The sequence below is a fragment of the Grus americana genome, chromosome 8, assembly GCF_028858705.1.
Source record: "Grus americana isolate bGruAme1 chromosome 8, bGruAme1.mat, whole genome shotgun sequence".
Taxonomy (NCBI): Eukaryota; Metazoa; Chordata; class Aves; order Gruiformes; family Gruidae; genus Grus; species Grus americana.
Genome location: NC_072859.1, coordinates 31,971,659 through 31,989,255, shown reverse-complemented (window position 1 = coordinate 31,989,255; position 17,597 = coordinate 31,971,659). Strand labels below are relative to the sequence as shown.

The window sequence follows — 17,597 nt, the reverse complement described above, 5'->3', positions numbered from 1 at the left end:
CACATTAGTGACAGGCTTGTTATGGATAACTCAGGCTCAGAGTCTTTGGCTCAGATTTCAGGCTGCTCTTTAAGCCACTCTAGCATGGTGGGTTTTACTTTCCATGTCATTTTTCAGTATTGATTTCTACTACTATTAAAGTTCTTGCTTAATAGCAAATGCATGGTAATATATAATTAATATCCAAAGGTAAAGATAGAGATACCAGAAAAAAATCAAGGAAAAGGAAAAGGGTGAGAAGGACAAAGGTCATTTTTCCCTTCAAAAACATTAGTATATTCTGTACAAATTAGGACTACACATACAACCTACCCCCATGTGGCATGAAGATGTTCCACAGATCATAGCAACTCGGGATGTAATTGGCTGGTTCTCACATGGCAGGTTGTGTCCCTTCACATCTGCTCCAATTACTCCTATTAAAGAAAAATTAGAATTCTGTTTTAAAGAAGAGGAAGCCAACCCTCACAAAACAGAGCTTTTCCACAAATAATTGCTGACTATCTCACACAACTGCCACAAATCACAAAAAGTCTGCTTAGTCAATAAAAGAAGTTATTCTATCAAATCAGATTAAAATGTATTTTTATTCCAGATACATGAGGACACAAGATGATTTCTTCTATGTTCATGTTTAGCATTGTAATTTTTAAATGTTATTTTGACTATAACCTGACCTTTATTCTCTTAGGTAGTACACTAACATGCAGAATAAAAGACTGACCTGTTGTGCAAGGCAGTACAGTAGACTGCAGATATGTTTATTTGTTCACAGTTTATCATGTATGATGTGTTTTGTCAGGGGATGAGCTGGAGAAAGGGGTAACTTGGCAGGAGACTGGAAGGCTGCCAGTTTTGTTGTCTTGACTGCTGCTGCTGTTCTGTCCACGTCAGACAGAACCATCTACAGGCAGATTACTCCTTCCCTTAGAGGAACTGTGCTTGGCTTTGAGGAGCTTCTGTGTGCAGGACAGGGCAGGACGGAGGACACTCTGCAAGCACTCAGCCTGCACCAGAAACATATACCCAGGAGATGTCAGAGAGGAGCAGGAGCTTGCTTACAGAATGGGGCAGACCTACAGCCAAGCTTCAGCATGCATCACATCCTGCTTAATTCACTTAAGGGGAGCCTAAAGTGGAAATCCTGCCCTCTCCTCCTGTCTCCTAGGCTGCATTCTTGTATCACGTTGTGCTGCACCCAGCAAAATGCAGCAGTCCAACAAGTAATATTCTTTTGGTTTTGTTTTGGTTTTTGGTTTTGTTGTTGTTTTTTTTTTTTTCTTGAGCATTACTTTTCAACTGGCAAACTGGCCACCAGACTGTGCATTGCATCTGCACCTGCAACCCACAGTCTGGTGACCTGTTTGCCAATCCTGCTAAAAAATAGTATCTTTTTCCTCACTGTATTAGGATCATGAAAGCATTGCCTGGACGCTGTGAAAGATGCCAAGTGTTACTGCTGGTTAGTACGCTACATTTCATGAACACCTTCTTGTTTAGGTCACCATTGCAAGATTCTGTCACCAAATCAGTCTACTGGGGCTTGTGTGTCGCGACTGCCATGGCTATCATGGTATTATCATGGTTGGAAGTTATCTAAATGATCAGAAAATTCAGGGCTAAAATTTTACAGCCTTCAAAAATGTGTCCTTATGTCCCTTTATCCTAGCTGGCTTGTAACTATGTACTAACATAGCTGTCATACACAGAGTTTATTTGTAAGGAAGAACAGAAAGCTAAAAGTATGGCTTCTTCCTTGTATGCTTTATTTTTCACCGCTTAAACACAGACGTGCATGAGTTCGTATTAAGAATTTTGGATAGGGTTGTCTGAAAGGCAATTTCCTGTACTAGGCAACACTGCATTAGAATTTTTTAAAGGAGTTAAAAATATTGTTCACACTTCAGAGGGAACAAATCTATTACACTGAATTGTCGGCATATGTTGCAAATGTATTTTCATAAACAGTACAAAATTGAAGAGACTCATGTTTAGATATTTTTTTAATCACTAAGAAAACATGCATTCTGCAAAATATGCGTTCTGGGCCTTTTTGAAATCAGTGGGATTTTGTCAGTGGCTTTACTAGTGTCTAGAGTTGCTAGAGTTCTCCTATTTGTGATTAATTGAAGTCAGCAAATAAGTCTGGAACGTTCTCATAACAATGAAAGCTTAGATATGTTATTCAGTAAAAATAATTAAATTGCTGTTATAAGTCACTTTAATCTTTAATTTAGTTGGAATTTTTCATACTCTGAGGCAGACTCAAAATTTTTTGAAGATTCTCAAGACAGACTGAGAACAAGAAGTCTGTACACCACACAAACTGTAGGAGAGGTTTTAGAAAAGTAGCAACGCTTAGCATGTGTACTTTTGGATCTCTTCCACAGTGACAAAGTATTTTAGAATTTTAGATACTGTACAATAAAATATCTGCTTTTGCTGAAACAATGCTGATGTCTTTTTAAAAGGTGCAATGTAAACATTATTTTTATGAGGCCAGTTCCAAAAGACTGACCTCCCATACTCACATTTTTATCTGTAGGCTCTTTTAAATCTGTACAGTAGGTCAAAATGGAAGACATAACTACTTGGCTTTTAGATTTTTACTTTTCCATAACAGGTATCAGATGGACTGATTCAGGAGTCATAGGTGACCTCCACAGACATACATATTAAATAATTCTTTATCTTTATTTTACTCAAAACTTTGAAGCTTTCATGAACTTCAGGAACCTATCCAGCAGAAACACAACTTTATATCCAGCCAAAAGCAGATCTGAACAGTGTCTCAAAATTATTATCACTGAAAACAAGATGTCCATCATGTCATTTTGGTTTAGCTTGCAGGATACAAAAGAGCCCTTTTCGTCACTCTGCTGTTACGGACTATTTTTAAAACAACCAGCAGAATGTGTCCAAGAATAAGAATAATGACATCCACTGGATGTTGCTGTCCCACGAACTAATCTAATGCTTACCAATAGACAAGTCATACCCTTCAAACAAATTGCAAACTTCAATACAGATCACAGAAAACTAAGCACTAAAGCATATATCAGTATCTTTTCAAAACAAAAATTTTACATCAACTATAGGAGTTATTTCCAATATTTTCACAGTTTAATTCACTGTTTCAAATATCTCTCCTCTATATTCTTTTCTGTGCCCCTTTTATCATTATTAAAAGATTAATATGATTTACTGCATTGCCATCCTTAATATCTTTTAATCAGAACTGTTTCACTTCCTAGTTCTATTATCTGTGTTCTCCTTTTGCTTTTCTGTTTTCCTTTCAGGATTTTCAGCTCTGTATTCTACACACTGTAGATTAAACTAGACTTAAAAAAGACTTATTAACAGCTATGGATGTGTAGCCACACTATTAATTCTCTTTACGTGCATTCACACCCTCCAGCTCTCCTTTTGCTCCCGCTGTCCCTTTTGCTTTTCCTTTTTACTGTCTTTTCTACTAGTTTCCCCATCTATTTATTACCCTTTCCAACTTCAAGAAGGATGAGTTCCATCTTAAATCTTCCTCTTTTCCCAGACTCTACTCAGTTATCGTGTGATTAGCATGCCAGTTCTCCCATCGTGTTACTAAGCCTTCCCTCTGTAAGGCGTCTCTCCCTCTCTAACAACAACCTATACATTGTTTTTTTTTTCCTCCTGGCAATGATTTCAGTAGTCTGCTAGTGTTTGTGGTGCCATCTGGGAAAACATATTCTGATAAACAGGCCTAGCATAAGCAGACTGTCTCTATCCACTGAAGTCTTACTCTGCTGGATGCCAGCAGCTATATATTTCTAATGTTAGAGTTTCTTTACAGAAGTCTATAGCAAATGAACAGACAGTTGCTCTCTATTCTTCTTTAAATTCAATTCATTGATTTCAGCACATGAAATGTACGGGGCAAACGTTTTGTGCTCTGAATCAAGTACTCACATAATGATGCCAATTAAACGAGGACCCTCCACTGTCATTTTCACGTGCTCTGTGAAGTCCAGATTTTCAGCAAGTTCATTATTTCAGGTCAGCTTATTATCAAATCTTTTTCAAGAACACAAAACTGCCAGGGCACATAGTTTTATACACATTTTTATGGAATTAGGATTCTAATTGACACAAACAGATTTTTAAGTCAGTCACAACAGTAGGGACACAACACATCTATAACTATGACACTAAAACTCAGTTTTCCTTTTTGCAGCTGGATCTTTATATAATCCTTCTGAGGTAATAAGCAATCTAGATGATTACTCAACCTCATCAGAAACAGTTATCAGAAGCAAAGTAAATGTATTTAAACATTTAAAAAGTTCCAGGCCACAAGTTCTAGAAGAACAAATGAGATTTAAAACACCACAAAACATTTGAAACAAAACTGGTACTTTAGCAGCTACTTTAGGTACTTTAGTATTTCATTTAGATCTAGTGAAAAGTACTCTGATGAGCAACAGATTTCCATTGAACAGCACTGTTTCAATAACACTGAAACTTTCTGAGGTAAGACTTTTTTCTAAACTATCAAACTAAAAAACCTCAATTTCCTGCTGAAAAAGTTACATTGAATCACTTTGTTATTGACTGTATTCAAATAAGTCCAAACAGCATAGTAAGAACATGAAGCCCTTGAGCCTCACCAAATATATTTCAACACTGCGTACATCAGAATATTGTGCTGGAAAAGGAAAAAAAATCTAAGCATCAGGCCTGAGGCAGTGACCAGTTCTCCCTCCACTCTTGTTTGCTAGTTTAGATACACGGTTTTTACATATTCTAACCCCTCAGATCAAAAGCAGCGTTTTTTGGTACATATCCCACATTGCGCTAGCATAATTGTATGTGAAAGTCTCTATAGCATTATTTAAACAAAGCATGAATGGCTTCTAAAACTAAGAAGGAAGACTAACTATGAACAAGCTTCAGACATGAGACTTCTCCCTTAGAATATTAATTTTTTTCTTGCCTATCCCCAAAGTTTTGAGGCACAGAAGATGCAAACTCTCAGCACGTTGACATGCCAACACAATGCTGTTTTAGTTCACGAATTCAAAGTGGAACTAGAAGAAGTTAACAAACAATTTGGAAATCCAGTTGAAAAGAAATAAACAGTGATAGCCCCTTTCTATAAACAGATATTCAATATTAGCAGTTATTGTGAGGGTTTTTTTATTTTATTTATGCTATTTCATAACAACAGAATCAGACCAAATTCCTGGATACAAAACAGGCTGTGAGAAAAATGGCTTTCCAAAATTAATTTAATACATTCCTGTTTCCAAGAACAGTAAATAAATGACTGAATACCTAGTCCTCCAGCATGTGCATCAATGAGAGATGCTGCTACTGCAATCCCTTCGGGGAGACTGAGATCTTTTGCAGCTTCTGGTGTTAGACCTTTTCCAACAGACTCTCCAGGAGACAAGACGTGGTTTCCTGGGCAGACACAAGAAAAAACAAACACCTGTCAATTTACTAAACAGAAAAACAAATGTGTATGTTATTACAAGAACTCCCTTCCTCTCCCTCAAGTTAGTGTGGTGTATATATAAAACAAAAAAGTGCATCAAAGAACTCTATCTGATTAAGAAGTATCTTTCATTATCTGTATGTATATTAAACATAACCATGCTAGATCAGGCTGTCCCATAGCAATTTAGTTCAAAAGTATTCAATGTCCTATCTAGCCACAGAGAAAGATTTCACCACAAGCAATTAAATTCTGCTTGGCATTTTTCCAAGAGATATGAAATACTTATGAAGAAATCCTAAGTTCTTGCGGTAGTTACTGATGAGGCTGCCTGCAGCCATTCTCTGCATGTGAACGAGCTTCAGCTCAGCCCATGCTCACAACTGAAAACTGCACCTGTTGCACAAGGCAGGGGCCAATTTTTATTCCATTTCCATCCTTTCCAGCAGTTTCTACTAGGAATAAGGCGGCTATAGCAACAGAAACTCTGAAAAAGAGACTAGTTTAAGCAGCAAATTCCTCCTACTGCAGCTGTATTTCCTCACAGACTTAAATGATCCTTTTCTGAGTCTTCCCTGGCCTTATGAAGTATGAAGACTCATGTCACCCCAAACACAACCAATGCAACCCTGCCTTCTCAGTCCTGTCACCAGGGAGCCTGGTGGCAGGTCCCGTCTGCATTCGTCTCTGCTCCCATAATGCACATTAAGTTTTGTCTTGCAAAAAGAGATAGTTTCAATAATTAAATCACATTGATAGAGATTGCTCAGAGCTTAGATGAAGAAATCTAGATTCATTAAACTTTCAGAATTCAGGGACACCATCCCCGATAGCCTCCCCTCTGGCTGCCAAGTTTAACCCCAGCCAAAGCAACGAGACTGATAGCTCCTGGAACCACACACGCTTCCCTGTTTAGCTAAAGATTTGGTGGGTGAGAGGCAGTGAAAAGCACAGGGGGAGCTCCCATACACCTCCCTGCCAATACCATGGCTTTTAGCATGAGTCTGTAGCGTTTACTAAATTCAACTAATCTTCTGGGCAGAGTTGACAAAACTCCTTTTTAACATAAAACAAGCCTATTTTCACAGTCAATTCTATTGCACATGTTACACCTAAGCATGCTCTGGTGTGTAGAAAGGAAGTAAAACATCCTCCACAACAGAGATTAATTAAGAGGACCAGTGTATCATAAAATATCAGGAATGCCATAAGCATAATCTTCTAGAAATGCAGTTATACTACCTTTCTGTTAGATGAAAAGAAGGTCATTATATTAAATTCACAGATAGAATATGGGTATTTAATTTTACATATCACTTCAATCTTTGTTTTTGCTGTAAATGATGTTGGTTCTTCACTCTAAGGAAGGTGCCCATTTCCTGACAGATGCAATGCATGGAGCACTTTGTGATTAGAGAGCACACACAACTTCTCATTTCTCCAAGAGTTTCTATTCTATTGACAGCCACACCTCTGCCTCTGAAATGCCAGGCTGAATCACATACTGGAAATTTAAAACAAGTATGTATAGTCAAAACTTCTGCACTCAATTTTGTGTTTATATTCAAATATTGGGGGTAGTAACCAAACCTCACCATCGAGCTTACACAGGAGGAAATGATGACATTAAACTATCTCCTCAGAGGAAAAAAAAAAGTCTAGATTTTACTAATTCTTAGTGTGAAGTCAAAACATTGTGTTAGCTGTTTCAAGAGGTACATCTTTTGCATTTCTTCCTCAGTAAGTTGGAGATCAGGATGTTCCTCTTTAAGGGAACTTTTGTATTACCTTTCTGTTTTTTTAAGACATTGGAGAATAATATCAGTAAAACAAAGTTGCCTGCTTCTCCTGACATTCAAAGACCCTGCAGGTGGAAGGAAGTTCAAAAAAGTTCATGCAGCTAAAACCACATCTTTTTCTTCAGAATCAGTTGCCTGACCTGAAAGCATACAAGTATCCTGTATATACAGCTTGAGATGAAATGAATCTGAAATAAAACCTCTTTCCAGGCACTCAATTCCATGGTTGGCTTGTTTATATCAGTCATACTGGTCAAACATTTTAGTGTGTAATTATTATGTGGTTAAACTCCATTTTAGAGATCAGGGCTACTATTAGACAAAATCTTTTCCTACCAGCTTCTCAATTACTGTATTTCTAGTTAATGAGCACTAAGGGAGCAATTTCAGAGATAAAGATAATCCTCTCTTCTGCAGCAGCAGTAGAAAATGACCCTATAGATTCCTTTGGTACTAGTTACATATCAACGACCAGCAGCATTGCTATCCCCCATGGGCATAAAGCGTGTGAGAACATGCAGGGATGGGCTTCTTGTGATCTGAAGATGCAGCATAATAATCTTGTATTTTTAAAAAAATGAATTAACAGCAGAGTATGCCCCATCTGTTTTAGGAGTCAAGGTAAACCTGAACAATTACTCCTTGACTGAAATCACTTCTCACAAGAAGAAGAGACAGCAGTCAGAAGTCACCCATGACAGGGATTGCGAAGGAGAGTCTCCTAGTCACCCAACAGTCAGGGAGTGCAAAAAAGAGGTGTCAGCAAGCAAGTGCAGCAAGGAGAGAATACTGAGTCTGCCCCTCTGCTTCATCCTCCCAGCTTTAGCAATCAATGAAAGCTCTGCTACACCCATACGAGACGTTCACAGGGAGCTTTGTAAAAGGGGAGAAGCAGGCTCTGCATGGCCTCTCTCTTTCATCGTGGAAGTTGCCTCCCCACCCACACAAGTGTGAGTAAGTAGGTGTGGAATGGGCAGAGCCTTGACTGAACCCCATGGGTAGAGACCTGGAAAGAAAATTGGAATTCTCATCGTTTACTCTTCACTGAAAAACTAGAAAACTCAACTAAGCATCAGTATGCTTAGAATCTGTAGGTATAAAGCTATTAAATGATAAAATAAAACCCACAAGAAGCAACCAAAGAGGGGTCACAATTAAAATGTAAAGCATTTGAAACAGATTGTACTCCAGTACTAGACCGGGAGACAGCGAACGGATTCTTACTTGAGCAAAACACAGTGGCTTTAAAACTCAAGGGACAGCTACTATAAAAATATTCTACAGCTACACACCAGCATTCAACAGCAGGTGCTGCCACCCTTAAATCCTACCTGTCAGGGGAAAGAAGCTGTCAGGGAGAGAGGAAGGGAAATGAGAGCCGTCTGCACACAGAGGCGGGCAGTAAGAGTATTACAGAAGGCTGCATAAAAGCGGCAGTGAAAGGACCGAGTCTTCGCAAGGCTCCTGCCAAAGTAAATGTATCGAGTCTTTTGTTTACAGTAGTCTCCTGTGCAAGTCATTTACCTTTGCTATAATGACTTCCAAAATTAGACCTAACCAAACAAACCCATAATGGCTGAGGCTGGAGAACTTTCTGTTTCACATTCATACAGCTGTTTCACTAATGCAATGCCTTAATCCACAACCTTTTCATTTCGTACGAGACAGACTATTTCTAGCTATTTTTTCCCCTATAAAGCAGCGAGTTTACAAAAGGAAAAAGCTGTCTGAATCTCTTCCTCCTCTTTCATCCTTCTTCGAAGACTAATGTTAGAATTTGCTATGATCAGGTTTTGTTTAAAGAATTTATGTGGTACCAAGGACCCTCTACCATTTTAGGCAGTTACCACAGCAACCAGTTATTTACCAGACGCAACACACAAGGCAGACAATACATCTTCAGTCAACTTTAGTAATCAAAATTCACTGTACTGGCTTACTAATATTTAACAGAATTAGGTACTTTAGGAGTAGACCTTTTTAAAAACAACAAAAGCAGAGTGCAGCAGGGGGCCCAGCTGACTCAACTATGACATACTCACTGAGAAAAGCTTTTCATCTATCATGCAGAATGTGGCTGCATTTCATGTGCGCTTCTATCTGGCTCTGCAAGCACATAAAAATACAAAGGGAAGAAAATCAAAAGGAGATGTCCCTTTCCTTCACTAACTTGACACAAGCAAACTTGAATTTGGATATATCAATCCCTTGCTGAAATCCCAGCAACCTCAGAAAGGAACCCAACCTTTATGTCCCCATTTTATAGCCTCCCCCAAACTGGACAATCTAAATGCTTTTTAATTTAAAAGACAATACACAAACCAGATATCCTGTTAAATAAGTGATATATAACATGCATTGAAGAAGCCTTCTGGTTAAACAGAATGGTACTAAGTAAGCATCAAAGGAAACAGAACCTTAGTAAGAAGAAGCACCATCCATCCAAATGGATCTCGTAATAAGCAATGTAAGGGATTTTCTCCCTTGACTGTAGACAATCTCCAATCTTTGCGTTTTACAATCATCCACACAATGCCAGAAGTCTGGGATTTACAAGGAATCTGAATAAATAATATTATAACTCTTCTGACACATTGTCCCAACCCTATCTCACACACAATACATTACCAATTGCCCCTCTCGATTACATACAATACTCCTATTTAACTGAGATATGTATGGCTAATTGTTCTACAATTTTTAACCCAGCTGATTAGCAAAAATAGTACTAAGATCAGAAGGAAGCAGGATAATGATGAGGACTATAAAAAAAAAAAAAGTAATAATTTTTTTTCGGACTGAATGCATGGTGGTTAAAGGGTGTTAGAAACAATCAGATTTAGGGCTTTTTTTTAACATAGAAATACCCTCCACAAAATTTCCTAGTTGGCAGTTAAAAACTCCAGAATTTTCATTCAGGAAAACAAAAACAAATTGTGATATTATAGGCCAGCTTATTTAAAAGTGAGAAAAACAGTTCATTGAACAAAATCACTTTGGCTTTCTTCAGTTCAAAATTCATCTCTATGGGAGCTGCCACAGTAGCTTGAGGCAAATCTAATTTGGGTCCTTTCCATCCCACTCTCCCATCTCAACTACCTAGCACGTAATTACTTAAGGCAGACATATTAGGTTGCTAAACACTGGCAAAAGCAAGCAACCTATGTACAGGCAGATCCTGATTCGTTAAGCTGAAAAGTAAATTGGTCTGCAGACCATAGGTGCCTACTTCAACAAAGACTACCGCCTTCTTGTCCATATGAAAAAGAGCTATATATATAAATGATAAGCTTTCCTGGTTAAAGGTCAAAAGAAAAAGAAAAAAGCATTCTGCATCACTGGATCATTAGGCGTGTACGTTGACGGACGTGACTGAGTCTTCATTACTAGATTTAAGTGAAAGAGCGCAGAATGAAAATCTCTTGTAATGCATGGTTCACTACTCACTACGCCGACATGCACGTGCGTATACAATACCTACATTTGGATGTCTTACAAACTAACTAGATGTAATGTATATGCATCCAAACTCAGCTACCTGATCTCACATTTTTGGTTGCAAACAATAATTTCAATAGGCCGACAATTTAAATTTCTGGCACTTCACAGTACAATATTCCTAATAGGCTCTTGAAATACAAAGATAATCAATGTAGATGATGTGACTATTCCTCTACTTTCAGAATTGCAAGTAATCAGGCTTTGGTTTGGTACAGTACATCACTAAGATTGTACAGGCCATTTAGCTTGTATTAATTACAGATTATTACTTAACAGAATGTTTTTTATTCCTGGATGATTTTTAATAATTCACATGATAGCAACTCCTCTTTGAAGAAATAATTACCCCTTTTTCAAAACCGAAATAAGTGACAAACCCAAAACTAACCTGATTAGTTACTGAAAAGACACTTTTGAATCTTTCAGCTAAGCTTCTGATACCTGCACAATCTTATTTCCCACCACATTCACACACTATCCAGTTCTAATACCCATACTGAGAAGATACTGATGCATTATAAAGGGTTCAGAAATGAGTCAGGAAAGCAATTACAAGGATTGAGAAGTATGACAGCTCACATAAGAGTTTTGGTGGAAAAACCTCAAGCAGCTCAGTGTTTTCCTTTAATGTAGAAAATTTCAGTCTGTGCAGGTCAGGCATGTCACTACAGTCTGTCAGGAGTAGGAAGTTAAAGTTCAGATGAAAAATAAAGTGTATTCTTTAATTAATTCATTAATTTTGAGAAATGACAGCAACTAACAATCAACAACCTTTAGGTCTGAAGTGGGCTCTCCATCACAGGAAGTTATAAAATCAAGATTGGTTCTAAGATACACTTTAAACTACTTAGACATTAATTTTAGGGAGTCCAACAGCTTCTGACTTGGAGGAAGTCGGCAAATTGTTTTAAATAGTCCTTCTGGTTTTGCGAGTCCTGACTCATAACGCAGACATCACTGTTTTAAAAGCTATCTCAGTGTGAGGCTTAAGCAAAATAAAGAAGAGGAAGAACAAATCAGGACCAGGGAGAGGAAGAGCCAGGTAAAAAGAAGAAATGACCCAGAACTATTCTGAGAAATGCTTTTTTTTCTTTTCTTTTTTTAGAACTGTATGAAAAATAAGAAAGGAGAATATTCAAGCAATTTAATGATTAAACATCACAACAACAGGCTCAAAGTCTGCTCAAAGCTTCTGCTATGACTTTTAAAAATGGAAATTCAAAGAAAAAGCTCCTAGTTTTCAGACTAGAAAGAGAACATTCACAAGTCCACAATGCTGCCAGAGTAGAAGAAAATATGAATTCCCCAGGCAGACAGAGCCTGAGACCAGAACTCTAGAGGTGGACAGTGGGAAATTTTTTTATTACTATTTTTTGAAAGCTCTAAGCTTTTACTATTAGTTGTCTAAGTTGAGGATGAAAGAACACCACACAGTACTCCCCACTTCTCGCAGCAGAGAGGAGGGAGAAGTGGAAAGGTACCATCTGCCAGCAGGACTGAGCCTGATGATAAGCAGGGTGAATGATGGTTCCTTTCCTTACAGTGGAAGAGGAATGGAAAATGTCACCCAGGAAACACTGTGAGGAAACCTGAGCTACCCAAGTTTAGCCCAGCCTATTAAAAAACAGTTATTGGAAAGAGGAAGAATATTTCAGGCTGGAGAGACTGGCCAACAGGACACTTGTGAAATTCAAGAAAGGGAAAAACAAAGTTGTGGACACGAGGTGGAAGGATCCCTTGCACTAGGACAGACTGGGGAGCCGACTGTCTGGAAAGCAGCTTAGCAGAAAAGGACCGTGAGGTCTGGTGGACACCATGCTGAACACGAGCCAGTGAGGTGCCCTTGCAGCACAGGCAGCCAACAGCCTCCTGGGCTGCATTAGGAAGAGTGCCACAGGCAGGCCAAGGCAGGTGAACCTCGCTTCCTGCTCAGGAGGCCACATCTGGAGTGTTGTGTTTTATACTGCGCTCCTCCATACAGGAAAAACATGGACATACTGTCGTACGAGGAAAGACTGAGAGATCTGAGACTCTGAGCCAGCAAAGAGAAGGCTGGAGATGGGAGAAAGGGGGTGCGGATCTTATCAATGTGTACATAAATATCTGATGGGAAGGAGTAAAAATGACGGAGCAAGGCTTTTCAGTAGCACCCAGTGACAGCACATGTGGCAACACGTAAAAACTGAAATACAGGAAATAATACTTCAACAAAAGAAAAAATGTTTTTATTGGGGCAGTGGTGGTCAAGACACCGGAATAGGTTGCCCAGGCAGATTTTGGAGTCTCCATCCTTGGAAATACTCAAAACTCACGTGGATACAGCCCCGAGCAACCTGCTGTAGGTGACCCTGCTTTGAACAGAGGGAGCTGGAGTAGATAATTTCCAGAGGTCCCTTCTAACCTCAACCATTCATGTGATTCACCAATCTCAGGATGGAAAAAAAAATCATAAAATAAAATAGAAATCACAGGAATGTGTAGCTTTTCTGAGAAAAAATATTTCTAACATTTTACTGCTGAATCATATATTATGAAAGAATGCCTCAAGCCTTGAGGAAGGAGACACCCTAAAACCTCTTTGCACTGTGCCAGTTTCAGCTCCTTTACAGTTGCTACAGCTCTTGGACGGACTGAAATGACAGGAAGCCAGAAAAATGTTAGCATATTTGGAACACACTTCAGTTGTAAATTCCATGGATTTTGACAGCACGTAAGTGTAAATATCCTCTGATTCATCCTTTTAATTTTGTTTGAAATTGTAACGTGTTGTAATTTATTGGGGATAGCAAAAGACCAAAGACAGACAGACAAAGGGACCCTATACTTAATCCTTTTACTTATTATTCTCTACCATTTGCAAAGTATGGTGTTTAAAGCTTGTTGTTACAATCAAGCTTTATGAAGAACTGGCAGCTACAAGTTGACCTAAAAGAAAAAAGAAAAAAAAAGATCATCCCTTTCTCTCAGTCTTCAAGGAAATCCCTCATACTCTGGAGCATCTGGCATCAAAGGCCTTGGAAGAGATAGCAAACTGGCAGAACTAATAGATTGACCGCTCCCTTCACAGCTGAGGTAGCATAAGTTAATATTGACCGTATTCTCCCACCCTGGACTGAATCTTCCATTTTCAGCCTAAATGTAAATAAATGAGTAGAACTTCCAAGTATTAAAACTGACTACTACTAACAAAATACACAATGTAAGCAGACTCAGTATTTAAGTGTAACAAGTGAGGTATACAATACCATTATCTTCATCAGTTTTCCATTATCTTCCTTAGTTTCATATGTGGAAGTAGACACTGGCAGATGCAAGAATATAACCATTCATACAAGAGTATGTTCATGAGTAAACGGCCTGCTGTTTTGTCCCTTGTTTCAATGCCTAAAGGAACACAGAGCTACGCCTACATTTGAAAACCCAGCATATTGTAAAACTTGTGCACAGTAAGAATGACAGCAGATACCAATCACAAGACTTGCAGCAATCTTGTCAAAGTTTCAAATCATATACGGTTTTCTTTATTACCAATGTATGAGTAAGTACTACAAATGAAAGAGCATTAGAAAAGAACATCCAGTCTTAAAATTCTACAGATCTTTCTTTTCAGGGCACTCAAAAATGACATACACAAGTGCCCAGGTACATGAAACCATCAAGCTTCCAGTCCCAAAAGTCCTGGAATTAAGGGAAGAGTTATGGACAACAGATTGCAAAGTGTACACTAAAGCACAGTCAGAGTGCTGGAACAGGGAAGGTGACACTATTGTACTGATGTATGGGAGTAAAGACCACTAACCATAAATGCACTTTAGAGTCAAGTTGAAACCTTCATAATTGAAAATACAGTGCCAAAATTTTAACCTGAAATTAAAAAAAAAATCAGAAGAAATCCTACTGGAGATGGATTGAGGCAATCTGTGGAAAATGGGAAGCATTCTTCTTGAAGGTGGCTAAGATGGATGAGTGGTAAAAGATCCAGAGTGGGATTTAAGTAAAGAGATGTGTAAGGACCAGAGGGTGTTCTTCCTTACACCACCATCACCCACAAAATCAAAATCAAACATGAAAGAATTCTACCAGACTTAAGCTAAAGCAAATAAAGCAAAGCTACAGTTTTAGAGTTATGAAACAGAGAGAGAAGTGCTGCTTTCAGATAGGCATAAAAATCTGAGCTCCATATTATCCAGTCATATGAAAGTTTAAGGGAAAAAAAAAATCCAAGTAATTTTAAGAAAGAGTTTGTCAACAGGATTGTTGACAAGGGTTGTCTACAAAACCCTATCTGCTGATATCACAAACTGTCCATGCAAGAGTTATTTTCATTAGCATATTAATTTCAAGCACTCCAAGTTCAAGGCAAGCACTGAATTTCCATAAAATTTGTGAGATTTAAACAATCCAAATGCTTTTCTCAGTTTCCCCTCAGATGTTCATAAAGATCCCATACATACGAGCTCTGTATTTATTCACTTTTGAGGATGTGGTTGTAAATTCCTAGTCAGGAAAAGCTGGGAAATGGGTTTATGAAATCCTTATCATCTTGAAGGGCTATATTTCTAAGTATGAAGCTTGCTTTTCAGAATAATACTTCATTAAAATCAGTGTGCTGCTCCATCACAGATGAAAGAAGGTGACAAGCGTTCCTTTACAAAAGATAGCATTTTAGCCTTCAACACACAATCTACAAGAACAATAAAACCTATTCTGCAGTACCTGCAATGCTCTCTCAGGCAAAGGCACCATCTTCAACCAAAAAAAGACCTGGCATAAAATATTACCATTCAATAAAAAAAAAAAAATCATTATTTGGTCCCTTAAGTAGCCCCTGAAGTAGAGAGCTGTGGTGAAAATTTATCAAGCATTTTCCTCCAAATGGAATATATGCTTCAGTACCCTAAGAGGTCTACAGTACATGAAATTTTAACGGAATTGTTAATGTCTTTCTAGGTTTTATAATACCACAAAGAGATACTAATCATGTGCTCTCACCACAGCAGATAAATGCTAATGCCTGTAGTAGACAACACTTTCACAGTGGTTTTGAGTACAAGCCATCTTCTACTCTCTTGGTGGGCAAATTAATGGGATCAATAAATTTTGTAGTATCTCCAGATAACACTCTTTACCTTCACAAACATGATCAGTAAATTCACGATGTACAGAAGGGACCACAAACAACTTATTATGTGGATTCCCTGAAAGGTTAGTCTGCTCTGAGAAATGTAAAATGTCAAAGGCCTGGGAATTTTCATATGTGAACCCACGCCTGATGTGGGAAATGTTTGCAGAAGATCCTAAAGGTCAGATGTGAGGGTCTCCCTTATCAACAAGGTCATATGTTAAGTTAAACTGAAACTAAGAGAAGTGTACTACCTGGAACCACAAGCACCACTCTGATTACAGTAAATATTTTTTAAAGGGCAAGACATTTTAAAAGTGATGTTTAAAATGTATTTATCAGAATAAAGAAATATATACATTAAATAAGTTGTTCTCAGGTAATTTCCACAAATATTTCTAGTGTCATGAAAATTAAAGCTACTTCAGAAAAACAGTCTAGTCATAACTATCCATCTATAGTTCCTCTGATTGGAAACAATAATGACTTCACCAGAGATTAAAAAAACTGCATAGCTTTTCTGCCTATTTTAAACTGGTAAACTATGCATTTACTTTTGTAACAGTAAGAAAATTTTGCTATTTTTATCTTGTGACATTTTGCTTTGTTTAGAAAGAAATGATGATTCAGAGCCTGCTAATCTTTTAGGAGACATATGTGAGAAAAATACTGTTATCTCCCTTTACAAGGGGAATGTGGAGGCATTAAAATACATCTTTGTATTTTAGCTAAACAAATCCTGAGCAGAATACAGAGACTTGGACAAGCTTGACAACGGAAAAGGAAATGCCACTAGAATTACTTCAGATTTGTTAGGGTTTTGGTTTTGTTTTCATTTTAGGAGGAGTTTTTGACCATGTACAATCTCCCTTCAACCTCCTACCTAGGTTATCTGGCAATTTCAAGTTCCTTAATCTGCAAGCCACCTAAGTCTACTACTTCGAATTCTTTTCCGCCAGCTGTAGCACACTATGATGTGCGTCCTTGAAGCACATACACTGACTGTTTGTCCATATGAGTTACTTAAATTGCCTTCCTTTTGTATAATGTGCTGAAGTTAACGGGAGCTGAGACTGTTCACTTATGGGACTGCACCCTGAAGCAATATTATAAATATAGCTTGAGTTAAATTTGTGTGAGGTGTGCTCCTGTGTTCACTGAGCTCAGTGTAGCATTTGTGGGCTCCTGGGAGGAGGTCTATGCAGTGATGGTGCCTCGCCACCAACGCCGACACCTTGGGAGTTGGCAGGAAGGAGTCTTCCACTCTACAAGACCATTCCAGCTGCAGTTTGACCAGTGCTGCTCAAGGGACTGAATGGCACTTCCCTGGTAGGTGAATCTACACTGTCCTGATTAATTTAAATTAAGGAAAGGAAAGCTGAGCTTATTCAGAGTACTCTTCCCAAGTCCAACAACACTGAACACTCACTAACAAGGAAACCCCCCAAACTTTCACTGGAACAATGTTATCATTCCCACTTTCCCATGTACAGAGAAACTGGTAAGATTAGGGGTGGCAGAAAGCAAAGCACTTCCACAGCACGCAACACGGACCTCAGCATTCTTGAGTAGCTTTTGGGCAGGGAGTGACTTGCTCTGTTTTGGTGTAATTTTTTCTTCTTCCAAAGCTAAACCCTTCCAAGAGACTCTAACAGGTGCAGGTTAGAAGATAAACTCAAAGGAATGAAGTTGCTATCTGGTT

At 38.4% G+C, this 17,597-nt stretch overlaps 1 protein-coding gene across 15 annotated transcripts in view; it reads right to left on the bottom strand.

The window, feature by feature from the left end:
* FGGY (FGGY carbohydrate kinase domain containing) overlaps positions 1–17,597 on the bottom strand; it is a 322,392-nt gene that overhangs the window by 70,543 nt on the left and 234,252 nt on the right. For 14 of the 15 annotated variants that reach the window (XM_054834554.1, XM_054834558.1, XM_054834553.1 and 11 more), the window contains 2 exons: positions 5,311–5,439; positions 313–416 (listed from right to left, as the gene is read on the bottom strand). In XM_054834554.1, coding sequence (XP_054690529.1) covers positions 313–416; positions 5,311–5,439 — 233 coding nt within the window. Of the gene's footprint in view, positions 1–312; positions 417–5,310; positions 5,440–9,314; positions 9,322–17,597 lie in introns of those variants that run through there. The other variant, XM_054834562.1, reaches the window with a different exon arrangement.